We start from the raw sequence: 13833 nt of genomic DNA on the forward strand, positions 1-13833 counted from the left end.
TGCTGCAGATATATCCATCCTCTTCAGCTTTTCAAGGATTTCCTCGTGGGCGTGTGTGTGTATGTGTGTGTGGATGCTTTCCTAACGTACAGGGCCACACAGACCCCTCTCCCTTTGTCCAAACGGCTTAACTGTGTTTTGATAAGCTGTTGTGAATTTCCATCAAGAAATCCGACCAGCCCACTGGATTGTCGAGCAGCGGACCGTTTCCCCCTCCTCCTCTTCCTCCTCCTGCCTGCACTATATGTTACATTTCCAGCTCTCTCCTCTCGCTTTTTTTACGCAAGCGTGGACGTCCACGGCACGGCGACACAAGTGCGCACCACAAGCGAGGGAGAGCGAGAGCTAGGCTCAGGCTCGGCGGGCGGACGTTGGCCGGGTATTGGAGAGACGACGCGGCGGGGGTGTCTGTCTTTGTTGGGAACCGGAGGACTGGACGGTGGATTTGTTTATTCTCCGGATTTTGGATCGTGGGGGGTCTAGGATAACTTCGCACGGGACAAAACCCGCCTTCTTTCATGTCATCCGGCGATTTGTTTCGCCCGGCGTGTTGACGCCAGTGAGAGGGGGAAAGAAGAAGAGGGGAAAACGGGAGCACGGAGGAGCGCATCTGACAGACGAGCGGCAGGAATACACACGCGTTCCCGTGCACCAGCTGCACCAGCACAGACGCTAACGACATCGGCTCGTGATTCTGAAACGTGTTTTAAGGAGCTTGTGATGCGGCAACGTGGGTCGGTGTGAGCGGGGACGAGGGAACGATGCTGTGCCGTTCGCTCGAGGCTGTGCACCGTAGGGCAGCGTGTTATTGATGATCTGCACGGCGTGGAAAAATGCATCGAGTCGCAACTTTGTTCAGGGGTCTGACACACAATCATCTCCTTTAAAAGTGCATTTATATGTTCCCATGGCGTGCGCTGTTTCCATGAATATAGCTTAGTGTTTCAGTGAACGCCTGTGCCATTTGTTCATCATCCCGGAAGCCCTGTGCTGTTTATGCTTTTAATTTTTTTAGACCCTGCATCCTGCAGTGTGTTGATGCCGGCGGGTTGCGTTATATAGATGAACATCTTCAGATTCGTGTTGCCAAATGATTGGTAGGCTGAATTGTGAATGTGGGCAGGCCTAACCTTCGCTTTATGCAGATCAAATCGATAGCGAGATAAAGACTGCTCTGGCAAGCTCTTTATGCCACTCTGCAAGTGTCACGGGGGGTGTGTTTGGAGTCCCGCATTTTGAGTTTTTACGCAAGCCTCGGGGCAGCAGGGAAGCTGCTCAGTGGAGTGGAAACTGTCAAAACACTGTCTCGGCTGTAAGGCAACGTCTCAAGAAAACTTTCAATGGTTTTCCGAAAGTTGCCCGGTGTCTCGGCATCGGGCATGGGTCTGCGCCTGTCCCAGAAATTCATGTTTCTGCTCTTTCTCTCGGGTTTGGTAACACTGTGTTTTGGGGCCCTCTTCTTTTTGCCCGACTCTGTCCGACTAAAACGCATTTTTCTGTCCAAGACAGAGATCCAGCCAGTCACCGTTGGCTCCGGCTCAGAGAACGATGTCAGGGAGCACTTAAAAAGACCCAAAGACCAGGGCATGACCTCGGCTAAAGGAGAGGCTGGCATCAAGCTGAAAAGTCAGAGCCGCAAACCCCCAGTCTCCTACGAGGCGACCGAGGTCCGGCTCGCCGGGGGCAAAGCGCAGGAGGATCTGAACCTCTCCAGGTCTAAGACAGAGTCCGCGTCAGAGAAAGTGACATCCTCTAACCACGGTGCCAACTCGGATACTTTTAGTTACAAGAAGTTCAGAAGGTGTTTGTTCAAACCCCCGCTGGGAAGAGACAGCGGCAGACCGGCCGACCCGCAGACCAACGAGCGCCGGGAGAAAGTCAAAGAGGTAAGGAAGCCACTGTGACTTTGCTGCCGGAACATCAAGTTCAATGTTCCTGCAAGAGGTGGATGACTGGCACGTGATAGGCACAAGTACAACATAGGCTGTGTTGAGATATGAGAAGTAAACCTAACGGGAAAAAACAAAGCAATACATTTAGGGGGGAAATGGAGGCCATGATATAATCCAAGATAACGCCTAATCTATCAGATAGACCGAACAGGCTGCAAGCAATACTTTTGTGTTTATGTGGCTTTATCTGGTTTTAATGTTGCTTTTGAATGGGAGCTTTTTCATGCTGTCAAAACACAACAGACTAACACAGCAGATAAATGGCAGTCTGCTTTTACGTGGAAAAAACAGGCGTTCACTCTTGAAAGAAGTAATTATATTTACAATGTTTAATCTGACTTGCCCGAATTTGGCGCACAATACAGGCAGAAGCAGTGTGGCTGTTGTTTACTGAGCTGCTGTCCAACAGCCAAAATAAAGCCCTTTTCAGTCATGTTATTTGTCTAAATTTACCCAACGCCTTTGACTATCGTAGTTTAATTCCTGCTGGAGTTCTATTAATAAAGACAGAAAGCGGTTTCTGGACTAATGATGGACTTAATGGTCTCCCGTTTGTGCACAAAACTAGAATAGCAGGGGAACATAGCATCTTTTTGAAATATATATATATTTCTTATTAAACAATTATTTCATTTGCCCATGTGACAGTCCTTAAATTAGCTGTGGCACCTCTGTATCTGCCTCACACAATCAAGCAAATGATAGGAGTGCGTGCAGCTTCTCTTTGGCCAGGAGCTCTCCAAGCTGTGTGCCAGCCTTTGTTGAGCCCTATGGGTCCAATAAGGGCTCCAGAGTGGGAGCGTCTGAGGATTCACACATCTGTACCCACTCAAGGCAAGAGAGGCTGGTGATGAGGGGAAAGAGTAGTAGGAGTGGGAAGGTGGGATGTGTTGGGAGTAATCGCTGGCCAGAGTGTTACAGATAGGTTTCAGCCTCGGTATGTGACACTCATAAGTCCTGTTGTCACTCTCGCTTCCAGCTTGGTGTCACCCTCGCACGCTGCTCACATGCCTTTCATACCCAGAGGTGATGTGCTCCATAATGACTGAGGCGTCAGAGAACGGAGGGTGATTTGCCCTCATGCACTGAGCTCTCACTGACTCATAGCTCCTCCTTTTTGATGCTCTCTCAAGTGAATGTCAGTGTGACTTTGCTTGCCTGGTGCGTTCAGCTGAGCTCTGCAAAATTCATGCCACGGGGTCGGAATCGTTGGAGGAAAAGTTATTTTCCACCACGCCCTCCACACCCACTTATTGTTGTGGAATATTCATCTTGTTTCCGATAAACCGAGACGTTTATCAAAGTGCTGAAGAGCAGACGTCAGCCGTGCTCACTTGCATTGTATGCTTTCAGGTCTGCGTGCTTGGCCAAATTTATGTTTTTGCTATTTGCTGTTGTTGTTGCTGCAGTTCCCATCACCTCAAGCCTGCTGGCAGTGCTGCAAACGGCTTCTTTTTTTTGTTTTGTGTGCTCTTGTTTAGTTTTTGGGGTTTTTGTTTCCTGGAGGCTCACATACACCCTGCCAACACAGGCTGACACATTGTGAACCTGTGTTTTGTCCAGGTTCACAGATGCAAAATCAAAAAGCAACTGTAACAATAAAACTGACATGTTTTGATGCTTTCTCTCTCTCTTTTTTTTTTGTATTTCTAATGTGTGTTTCTGTGAAGCTGGATCTGTCATTCAGAATACATGTTTGCTTTTTGTTTGCTGCCAGTCGTCTAAACTCACAATGTGGTCTACATCCCTGCAAAAGCACTCCCTTTTTTCACTGTAATGGAATGCAGAGAGAGGGTATCCCCCTCCCAAAGCTAACAAAAAGGCTCTGGTCCAGCCCACTGAGTGCCTCAATGCCCAAACTGTGAATGGGCATCGTTTTTCTTAAATGCCAACAACTAGAAAGCAGACTCCCCACCTTCTTCCACTGTGTGTATGCGTCCACTGGCAAAGAGAGGGTGAATCGAGGGACAATGGCTGCCTGATCACACATTACAAATGTTTAAAGGCAGCCCAACCCTGGATCAGGCCCTCAGGATGAACTGCCAAAGTGCTATAAGTGTTTCGGAAACAAACTCTGGGACAAGTTCGCTCTCCACCAAAAGTCTTGAGCAGGATAAAGATAAGGGTTATTTTCATACAGCCTCCTATTTGTAATTCTGTGACGTTATGGCTCACTGAGTCGCCTGCATGCCTATACTCCTGCCTCATTGGCTCTGGCATAAGAAGTCGGATAGCAGAGATCGCACCACAAAAATGCGTGCCTGGAGTAACAGGAGGGGTTTCCTTTTCTGCATGCACATTTTGTTGCTGATGTCCTTTACATTCAGTAAGGTTAGAACTTGGAGTGCAGTAATCCAGATCCAGAGCACAGCCAAACAAACACAACTGCAGAGCAAAGGAGATGTCAGGGAGTGATGGGAGCTCTGAGGCACATCCAGACTGAAGCCTCTGCATCGTGTGGTTGTCTCCATGACATCACATACATTTAAAAAAGAAAAAGAAAAAAAAGAATAAGAAGCAAAGTTTGCATTAAGAGGTGGTTTCTTTGAAGCCTGTGATGTGCTCTCTTCTCTGTCACCTGAATGTTTAGCAGAGATATGCTGGTACAGGAAAATGAAGCTCTTTGCTTGTGTAAAGCAGAATGTGATGTGGCCTCTAACATAAGATGTATGTGAATGGAGGAGATGGAGTTGACAGCTTTGAGTACTGCAGTGAGAGGACAGAGCCACTGCAGCCTCTTGTGGCAGAGCCTCCTCTAGTGGAGCAATAAAACTCTTCAGGGCTGGTGTGTGTGTGTGTGTGTGTGCACTAGTTTGTCAAGTGCTTGGGGACAAATCAGAAGTTTGACAGTTTCAGTTTTGTTGTCACTGTGCTTATTCATCCAGGCCCGAGCCCACCTGCATCACAACAATCAAATGAGGTACATCTGTTCTGTTTTGAGACAAGTCTATTTATTGGTCAGCTGGCTGTGTGTGCTTGCCTGCGTGCAATTCACAATAATGAGCAGTATGCTAGAGAAGTGGAAAGCCCCCTTTTTGTGTATTTGAACCAAAAATAAATAAAGTGAGACAGTTTTTAAAGTACAAAGTGAGTAAAACGACAGCAAAAAGTACAGAGCAGCGATAAGACGGTTTAGTTTTAGTTAAACCACCTTCAGTTAGTCTGTCAGCGAGGTGAACAAACAAACAGCAGCATCACAGACCTCATCTGCCTACTTCAGCTTCCAGATGAGTAAACAGCTGCAGGGAAAATTGCTTTATTTCCAGCAGAATTTACCAGAAGACATTAAAAATTCCCAAGATACTAGTAGTTTTTTTTGTTTGGTTTTTTTTTTACGTTTCAAAAAAGAGAAACCGATTGATGTCATGTAAAAGTGAACTGAAACGACATCAGCTGCAAAACTGAAATCCCCTGGAATACGTTTTGGTAAAAAAAAAAGTGCCACTGTGTGCCATATTTTTAGATACAGTAACGGTTTTATTTGTCCTTCAGACAACACAGTGGTACTTTAAAGTAAAGTGTAAGTTTCACTCTTCTTTAAGAGTATAATTGTGGGGGGAAACCAAAATCTGAACCGCTGTATGACACAAACATGAGCACACTCACACAAAACCAACACAAAGCCTCACAAATAGGTGAGCTTGTAGCTGGACCTGAAATCCCCTTATAGCCGTAATGACCAGTGAGCTGGGTGACTGTCTGAATAAAACGCTGCCGTTAAGCTGGCGCCTCCTGGCTGGCTTCGAGCGCTGTGACCTCCCTCCGCCCCTCATTCCCCTGCTGTCTTCTGCTCTGAATCAGGTGTGCCAAACAACCTCCAGTCTGAGCCAGGAAAATGGCCGCCTGCTGAGAGAGAAGAAAGAAACGGAAGACGAACAACGTCTTAAGAAAAGGCTTACACTCTGCTGGTGTTCCCACAGAGCTGGAACATTTGTGCTTTTCTTCTCCTCTGCGGATGCTGTGCAAATGTCAGCGCCTGGAGTTTGGAATGTGAGCCCATCGTTGTCTTTGGTCTGTTTATGTGGGGAGAGAGCCGCTCGGCCCGCTGGATATTGATATATTGTGCAAGTCAGTGGCGGCTGAGGCAGATATTATAAACCCGTCAGTGTTGCTGAGCACCGATTCCGGCCTCCTCCGCCACACAAGAAGTAATCGACCCTTTCATCTATGATCTGAAACTTGAGTTTGTGCTGAATTAGAATTTTTTAGTGGGTTTTATTCTGGGCTACTTAGCACTACCTGGGCAATGTCACCGGTTAATGCAGTGAGACAACACCAAAGCCTGGCAAGCAAAGCAATCCATTATTTACCTAATCTCCATAAATAGAATCTGTATGTGAATATGCAGAATCTGTTGGGATGGGATTTGTGGCGCTGGTTACCTGGTCACTTTTTTTCCCTTTTAAATAACCAGCACTGGTTAAACAATGAAGTCAGGAAGTCTTGGACAGGTCCATTGGAACATTTTGGACCAAAAATATTAGACATCCTATTGGAGAAAGCCACAACATTTCTGGTTGTGAATCAATCTAGTGAACCTGAAACTGCATCTGGGCTTGTGTTCTACCCACTTGTCTATCAAGGCATTTTTTGCTCACTTACAAGCAGTGAATATGGTTGTGACTCATTATTCTTATAGGTTCGTCACTTTTCAGGTCACTGCTGGATATACTGAAAGTCTCCTGCTGTTGTTTCATAGAAGATTGTTGCAAAGTCACCAATGTGTTGGCGGTGTTAAACTAAATTGAGATCATGTGACGTAACCTTGCATTGCGAAAGCTTCAGCGAAAAACAATACACTCAGTTATAGTAGTGAGATGACATTTGCAGAGTGTTTATAGAGGAACATTAAATATCTAAGCTGCTGATTATTTAAACTGCATACTGAGTCTGATTTAGATGAAAACTCAAAGTATCACAGAACAGCACCTATTACTTAATGACCAAGCAAACGCAGATATTTGCACGATGCCGGTTGTAGTTGTGAATGCACGGCCACTTTCCACTAAACGTTCAAAGCGGGTTTTTGGTATTTTAATAATTTACAAACATGAATACTTTTCTTTGCCTTTGTTTTGCATTAATGTACAATTTGTCATCCCCGTGCATTGTACACAAATAAAATGATGAGTACTAGTAATCAAGCATACCTTTTTTAAATATGATGCTTGATGTCTAAGGGAGAAAATGTCAGCTGCCACAGCTGATGACCTTAAAGGTCAACCTATCTTTGTCTAGGAAACGTGTGCTCTGCAGAAAAACCAATGATTGTAGAAAATATATATATATATATATATATATATATATATATATATATATATATATATATATATATATATATATATATATATATATATATATATATATATATATATATATATATATATATATATACATACAGTCATTGGGAATAACGGTAAGATAGAGAAACGTCAGGGAAAAATTTCCCCCATCAGAGCCACCAGAGTTGCTTTTTTCTGTAGGTGATAAAAGCTGATTAAACTACACGGCACCAGGTCTTTCCCCAGGCAATCACTGCAGGAAGTAAGTGATCAGGTGAAATGGAGAGAGGAAAAGGAAGGATGCACGTGAAAAGAGGGAGATGTTAGCTTCCATCCTTTTGCATTCATGGCAGTTTTCTTCCTGGATTTCCTTTGTGGTGAGGGCACTAGCTTCAGGGAAAGTTTCTCTGTTTAGGCATGCTTTTCAAGAGGTGTGTATCTTTGTGTGCGCGTGCGCTTGTGTGTACGTACATATCTCTTGTGCAGGGCATTCAAACGAAACGCTTTGTAGATGGCTAAGATGTGCAGATGGGCTGCTTTGTACAAGTATATTTGTTTATTTTCGTGTCTGCTTTTCCATGCGCTGCGTGTCTTTGAGTGTGTGTTGGTTTAGATTACAACAGGAAGTGGAGGATCATTTGACAAGGGAGGGGCTAAAAAGTCCACATGTTCAACCAGAATTTTATAATAGTGCAGTTTAGGTTTGGTATTTTTACAGCATTTTGTGTGCGTGGTTGTGTGACAGCTTGAATTCTGTCCATTTTTAAAATGTTTTTCAGTTGAAATCGCACACAGCTATTAGACTTTCCTGATAATGTGGCCTGGTCAACAGTTTGCAGATGTTTTCACTTGTTACAGAGCGAAAATCCAGCTGTTATCCCCCCAACCTTCTTGTCATTTGTCCCTGTCCATATTTGCACAAGCTTTTAGATTTTATCTGCCTGTCTGTTTGCTGTTCGAAGTCCTGCTGGCAATGTTTACTATAGCCTACAGGTATTACATCAGTTACCAGAAAAACTAGACTGTCAAGACCTAAGGTCGGGACCACTTTATGCCGCACTTAGACTCTGTACTCAAACAGCGGAGCTGTGCTCTTGTCAGCAGTCGTGTGTCTTTCTTATAAGTAAATTTCCACTTTACTAAGATTTTGTTACACGGTCCAAAAACCTTTTTTAAACCATCACCCGTTCCATTGCTGTGATGTTGCAATAGGTTCCATGGAAGCTCGTTTATCCTGAGTTCACAGCGTTGCTGACATAATGAGGTCATAGTGTGTATATATCTTAATCCTGGCTTCTGAAGGCCTGTGATTACAGCAGAGAAACACTTTTTTTTTTCCTGACTGGATGCTCCATAGTGTTCCCTCCTGGGGCAGTAGGTTTTTGATAAGGCCAAAACTTCCCAGTTTCTAGCTACAGAGGTTATACATCATGTTGTATATCATGATCATACATCATAGTCTCACACCACTTTTAGGCTTAAATAAATAAGAGCGTATAATCATGTTTTCCCAACCATTATCTGCCCTCTTTGACTGCTCTGGCAGACATTATTAGCTCCATAATAACAACAAAGGATGACAGAAGCAGCCTTTGTGACTGTTTGTTGCTATTTCTGTGAATGTATGTGGACTGCCGTCTTCTTTCAAAAGCACTCCCTCGTGGCAAAAATCTTCTTGTTGCACACATGCTTTCAGCCTCCTTGAGTTTTGGCCATTGTATGATGCCTGGCTCTGCGTGTGTGTGTGTGTGTGCTTGCTACAGATGAAGAAAATTGCAAAGATGAAGGGTCCAGGCCTTGGCCTTGTTTGCTGCAGACTCTGCGTGATGTCCTTTGCTAGGTGCCGGATGAAATTGCCCCCACCGCTTCTAACCCCCACGTTCCCTCTTTGGCCTTGCTGCTCAGGCAGGGAAGGAAGGAGTGGAGAAGAGTGGCCTAGATGTAACCAGCAGACTCTTTGAGCCCCCAGCTGAGTTCCAGCCTCTTGCCTTTATGCCTGCCTAATTGGTCAGAAACAACATGGATGGCTATGTTCACAGGGTACAGACATTAAGGACCTGGCTTACCCTCATATGTCGTCCTTATCTCGTCTGTCTTTGTCGTCTGTGTACTTGTGATTTTTTTCGTTTTAGAAAGCGCTGTCACTGACTGTGTTCTTCCTCCTTGCATCTCGGCTATGTGTGTCCTCGGGCATGTTTACTGCCAGAGCTCTGCCAACCATCCCCTTCTCTGCATCACCAGAGAGTCGGCGTGCTACTGTCGCTGCAGATTGGCCTGTCTGCATTGTTGTTGTTGTGTTGTGACATGGTTTCAGCCTACTTTCAAGATGGCTGAATAATGCTGTCAAGCATGTGACCTACAATTTAGCCGGATCCACAGAAGACAGCATCAACTTTTGTTGGCCAGGCTCATGTTTTCTGCCACGGCGGGAACAATAAGTTACTGTGGAAAGTTTGCTAGAGCGTCTTCACGGTCAGCACAGTGCTGTCTAGTTTTCTGTGGGTTGAATGGGGAAAATGTGTCTCCCTAGCGATTTTCTTCTTCATTGGCATCAGTGGGCAAATTGCCATTAATTAGCTGAATGCTTACAAGACCGTTTTAGCCAGAGCCGGGTGTATTTGTTCATTATTATCACAATTAAGCCCCTAATCAAATGACAGCAATGGTGCTCAGTGCTCATTAGGGACCCATATAGATTTCTTTCTTTTCTATCAAGGTTGGTTGGATGATAGGCTTGCAAGATAATTGCAATTTTCATTCATTCACAAATCTGTGGAAAGGCAGTTTAAAAACAAACTGATGTGATAGTCTGCTAATGACTGTTTGTGCATGCGAGCACTACCAGTCTGTTAATCATTAATCGGATGAGAAGTGTAGGACAAAGGTTTTTCATCATATTTCTTGCAATGAACAGACGCGGCTTGATGTGGAGAGATGCGCCCGTGTGATGCATTTTTAGAATAAGTAAACCCTCCGAGTCTCTTAGATATTTATCTTGACCAAGGCAGTTGAAATTGAACTGTCAGTGCTCAGCGAAATATCATTCAAAGTACTCCTGTTCTGGAGAGCAGCTGCCACAGAGGGAACATTTATGAGCTTTTCAAAATTGCTATTGACAGAAATCGTTTACTTAAAAAGTACAGCTAGAACCCCCCATAACATGTAAGTGTTGAGTAAATATACTCTCTCAATATAATCTTTCTAAACATTTAATATCCTGAAAACTACTTTCTTTTTCTCGTGTGATGTTCTAACTTAATCTGTTGTCTGCTTTAATTTACATTCAAAGCCCATTTGTGAGGCAGTGTCAGAGTTTTGTTTTATGTTGGGAATTTTTTATTACCTCCAGAGAAAGAAACTCTGAACTTTTTGTTTTGTCATTCAGACAAGGGTGGGTGATGATACAGAGAGCTTCGACAACAGGAAATGGGTGTAACTCCTCGTCCAGTTTCGAAAGTGAATGTGGGTAATGTTTTTTTTCTTTTTCCTTTTTTTTTTTTTTTTTTTTTTTTTGAGAACTCCAGATGTGTCGTGTCACTTAATCAACTGTGACAGCTCGAGGATACGGGGTATCGTGCTCAACTTGAGGAAAACCAAATTGGTGAAAATATATTTGCGTCATTCTTGTATGCCTCAGAAAATCCAAAATGCTTTTAAATGGTTTTATTTATTAAGAGTAAAGAGCTATTCAAACCTACTTGACCCTGTGTGATGAAGTAATTGCTCCTCCTTGTAAATTCATGAATTCATCTCGATTAATTATGTTTCTTTGGAAAGCTGAGTTCAGTTTAAGGAGCCAGATCCAGGTCTGAAAACTGCCAGACCTGCTGAATTAAGAAATCCCTTAAAACAAGCCTTTCTGTCAAAGTAAAGTAGATTAAAAACTGTAAAGAATATCACAGCCGTTTCTTCAGGACTCCACTCAACCGCGGTGAGAGCCAATATCCACAGATGAAGAAAATTTTGAATACTGGTGAACCCTCCCAGCAGTGGTTGTCTGACCGCAATTACTCCAAGAGCGCATCGGTGGCTCATCCAGAAGGAAAAAATTAACCCACAACAACATTAAAGAACCGTAGGCCTCACTTTTCCCAGTTAAGGTCAGAGTTCATGATTCATAAATAAGAAAGAGACACATCCTGATGATCCCTAAGAGTTTTGGGCAAATATTCTGTGGACTGACGAGACAAAGGTTCACCCTTTTGGAAGGTTTGCATCAATGTTTGTCTGGAATATACCTGACATAGCATTTCATAAAGAACGTCATACCAGCAGTCGAACATGGTGGTGGTAGTGTCGTGGTCTGGAGCTGCTTTGCTGCATCAGGACTGGGACGATTTTCAGTAACTGAATTCTGCTCTCTACTAGAAAATCCTGAAAGTCAGTGTCCAACCATCAGACCATCATTTTCTGAACTCGAGTACACTTTGGTTATCCAGAAGAACAAAGAGCTGAAACATGCCAGCAAGCCCTGCTCTGAATGGAAAAAATAACTAAATTGAAGGTTTTGGAGTGGCCTAGTCAAAGTCCGGACTTTAATCCAACTGAGATGCTTTGGCATGACCTTAAACTGGCCATTCATACCTGGAAAAGAGAAAAAGTTTCTTGAACATGCCTAGAAAACAACTTTGGTGGTCTTTGCATCAGTTCTCCAAGTCTCTTTGGTATTTCAGTGATCATGGCGGAGAGGACGGTCTGACATGCTGGTTTAGATCATATGTGTTAGGTTAGACTGAGAACTATTGATGCCAATGGCTCGTAGAATAAGAGTAACGTGTTGTTCATAGTCATCCAACTCTTCTGTGACTTGTAATCCTGAAAGAGATCACACCCTTTACAACAGAAATGTTTCATCACACAAGAGGGTTGATCGCTTAGAGCAACTTTGCACTGACATGCAGCAACCCATATTTCTAAAGAGACCCAAACAATCTACACAAAACCTTTACCACAGCATAAAAGAGTCTGTCCTCTCTGTACATGTCAGAGGTTTTCTCTTATTTTTTGCCCCTCCTTATATTCAAATACAGGAACTGAAACAAAGTCGTGCGACCTTAAATCTCACTAACCTTAGTATTACTCTAGCATTTAAAACAACCAGAGTAGCTACAGCAAAAATTCACAACTGCTGACCAGTAAAAGCTCAAATATAAGATGAAGTCAAATAAAAATGTCCATTAGTAAATGTCCCACATGGACGTGCATCCATTTAATTTAAGCCAGGACTGCAGTTTTATCTTCGGAGCCATGCAAAGTAACCGTTTAATCAGCATCTAGGACACAGATATGTCTCCTTTTTTTTTTTTTTAAATATCTATCTTTGAGTGGAGAACTTGTGTGTTCTGCTGTAGTCAAAACATTGTACAATGCTGATAAAAGTTGTATGGCATCTGTTCAGCTTTCATGGCTAACTGGCACACTTCCAAAGGCTTCCAACTGTGAGCCCTCAAACGACCAGATAGGCCTTTTTTCTTTAAATTTTAAAGATAAACTAATTTTATATTTAAAAAACAAACAAACTAACCAATGAAACATACCTATTAATTGCAACCCTGCACAGAATCTGCCAGCCAGTCAACAAGCCACTTAGTGCATAGTCGCATAATCGGCGCCCGCTGTGAGGAAAGTCAGTTTTCACCTTAGTCCTTTAAGTTTGTACTACAGTGCTTCAGAGTCATGCAGATGATCTAATTAGACTTCAGACTTTATGTGCTAACAGTGATCCATCTTAGTTAATTTGGCCCACCGTTAGAGTGGAAACCTGCTGCTAGCTAAACCTCCCCCAGAAGATCTGAGCCTGCTCATCCACTCTCTCATTATCTCGTCTGTCGTGGTCTTCCAGACACACAATGGAATTAAGATAGAAATGAAAACAACTCTTCTAATGACATCTCTGGGTGACCGAGCTGAAGATGTCTTTTACCTACAAGGGAGGAAAAAAACAGTGTAGCTAGCTGAGATCATGCTACTTTTAATTTACTCGAATTCACCGTGCATTTTGAAAATGATTACACAGTAATGACACGGCAGCAATTTTCAACATCATAATATTAATTACACACATTTCATAAAAGAACCTTAATTGTGGCAAAGTGCAATATGTCTAAGCTGGGAAATTTTAATGAAATCTGCCTATTAGACTGACATAAAGAGAAACTGATGGTAGACGTGAATGAATAATTTACTGAGTTTTAACAGCACGAGTGTGTATTCCCAGTCAGTGAGGCCTTGAGATTGGACGTGTGCCCGAACCTCATGAGTTCTCTATCTGAACGCAGGCTTGTGACTTAGCAACAGCTCAGTTTATTTGTGTTTGGTCCCAAGCAAATCAGGAAGACCTCGTCTCTTTAACTATCGGTTGTTATTGGAGATTAATTGGTATGAGAATTTGCAAACTTTCAGGTCGGAGTGACGCTTGTTTTTATTGATGTAATGTAAAAATGGGAAAGGGTTAGGGAGTGCGGTGCTGCTCGCGTGCATGTAAAATATCTAATATTCAAATACTGAATGCACTTGAGGCTTGAGCTCAATACTGTTTAAAAGTAGCACAAAACATGTTGGAATATAAATGCAGCTTTTCCCTCTAGTGTTAATTATTT

General features: G+C 43.2%; 1 protein-coding gene across 2 annotated transcripts in view; it reads left to right on the forward strand.

Moving 5' to 3' along the window:
* Positions 1-281: 281 nt before the first annotated feature.
* Positions 282-13833, forward strand: part of LOC146622714 (mannosyl-oligosaccharide 1,2-alpha-mannosidase IA) — a 207540-nt gene continuing 193988 nt past the window's right edge. Inside the window, exon 1 of one of the 2 annotated variants that reach the window (XM_085366357.1) lies at positions 282-1886. In XM_085366357.1, the coding sequence (XP_085222483.1) occupies positions 1341-1886 (546 nt within the window). In that variant the 5' untranslated portion in view covers positions 282-1340. The remainder of the gene's footprint in view (positions 1887-13833) is intronic. The other variant, XM_085366358.1, reaches the window with a different exon arrangement.

This window comes from Diplotaxodon limnothrissa, linkage group LG11 (genome assembly GCF_057381915.1).
Source record: "Diplotaxodon limnothrissa isolate DT_005_m linkage group LG11, D_limnothrissa_male_GT1.1, whole genome shotgun sequence".
Lineage (NCBI taxonomy): Eukaryota > Metazoa > Chordata > Actinopteri > Cichliformes > Cichlidae > Diplotaxodon > Diplotaxodon limnothrissa.